General features: G+C 40.8%; 1 protein-coding gene across 1 annotated transcript in view; it reads right to left on the bottom strand.

Annotated features, from left to right (window-relative positions):
• FERMT1 (fermitin family member 1) overlaps positions 1–1,685 on the bottom strand; it is a 19,014-nt gene that overhangs the window by 472 nt on the left and 16,857 nt on the right. Inside the window, exon 13 of the mRNA XM_009319579.1 lies at positions 971–1,112. Coding sequence (XP_009317854.1) covers positions 971–1,112 — 142 coding nt within the window. The remainder of the gene's footprint in view (positions 1–970; positions 1,113–1,685) is intronic.

Below are 1,685 nucleotides of genomic sequence, written 5' to 3'. Positions count from 1 at the left end.
GGAATGGTACTCCTGACTCTTTGTGCACTTAACCAATAGTGTTTAATACTGTCCATTGGTATGTGCTGACCTTAAATCCGCTTTTGGGGTCCAGGTTTTGATTTCCAACTACCGTCAGTTCTAAAATCCAGCAAACTGAGGTTAGGTGCTAACTGTGGATTCTGCCTTTTTTGAGAGAGATTTAAAGCAAACCCAACAGTTTTACCCAGCATTACAGGCTTTGGCACAGGGAGGACTGCAGGAGAGTACTAGGGATTGTATCTGATCTCTCCTGGCTCCTACAGGTGGATGGGGAAAACTGTATAAGCAGGAACAGTTTCCAGGCTGCTTGAATTTACATTGGGTCACATTAGTTCTACCCCAGAAATCTACAATTTACAAAGCTGGCTTCAAGCTTTCAAACCCAAACTCTGCAGTGGACTGCTGGGCAACAGCTGGCCCCACTGAGCAGCCTTCATCAGGGTCAGGAGCACCCCGGTATAAATCACACAACGGAGCTTCTTTCTCAGGACCGCATGCTGACACAGAGGAGCTTGCACCCTGGCCTTGCAAGCTCAGTTTGGGATTTGCAAGACAAACTGTATCCTCAGCCTGTAACAGAGACTGAATCACCACAATTTAGAGGATGATGCACGAGCTAGACTATACAGAGAGTTAAAATGAGATTTTTACTGACAGAGCAGTAAACATAACGGGTTGGAATTTACCTTTCAGTCTCTGTATTTCATCCCATCAAAATCAAGGGCAACTTATAAAGAATAAGCTTGGTAGGAACCTTTTAAAATGGAGATCTTTTACTTTCTGAATTTTGACTACAGACTCCATTAAGAAAAATTTTAGGCAGATTATTTAATAACATGTCACAACACATTCAACATCTTTTCACTCTGAGGTTTAAAAAGATTTTCTGAAAGCATCATCCAGTGTCTGAAATGTAATGACTGAACGCAGGGAGCTGTTCCAGTTTTACCTGGCGTATTTCCCAGTTCACATTCCACTGCTTCATGTTGGAGAACCTCCACGTTGTGATAGGATCTCCTGTGGCTATATCTATTCGTATCAGCCTGTTATAGGACACCCCAAGCATATCATCCTTTTTGCTGCCTTTAAACCTGAAAAAAAACCCAAACCAACAAAGCCTTTGAGAAGATGGGGTTTGCAGTGATTTCTGTCTAGAGAAACATTTCACCCGCCCTCCTCTGAAAGTGCAAAAAAAAAAAAAAAAAAAAAGTGGGAGAAGTCACAACAGCCTGGGATTGAGGAGAGCTTGGGCCCTGCTTTAGAACAGTATTTGTTGTAAAGCAAAAATGTAGGCTGGTGAACCATGGTATAAGATGGAAAATAATCAGGCAGGTAGATCTAGCTGAAATCTTTCCAATTAATTGTTTTCTGCTAAAAAATACTGTTCTGCCAAAATGCATGAATTTGATTATGCTTTTACTGGAAAAGCGTCAACAATAATTTTCCTTGCTTCATTTCACTAATGTTGAAACATGTTCTTCTACTTATATTCACCTAAATTATATAAGCATATAAAGGAATAGCTAGGAAAAGGTTACTCTGGTAAAGAAACCACCTTCCTCGACCCTTCATGCTGAAAGCTGGAAGAAATCTCATCTGTCTGCTAATATTTTCAATATTTTTGATCCCGTTTCTGAACCTTCTCCCCTTAGATGAAGCTGGCT

Source organism: Pygoscelis adeliae, unplaced genomic scaffold (assembly GCF_000699105.1).
Source record: "Pygoscelis adeliae isolate BGI_AS28 unplaced genomic scaffold, ASM69910v1 Scaffold122, whole genome shotgun sequence".
Lineage (NCBI taxonomy): Eukaryota > Metazoa > Chordata > Aves > Sphenisciformes > Spheniscidae > Pygoscelis > Pygoscelis adeliae.
Note: the sequence above shows the minus strand (reverse complement) of the source record. Positions and strands in the feature narration are given on the sequence as shown.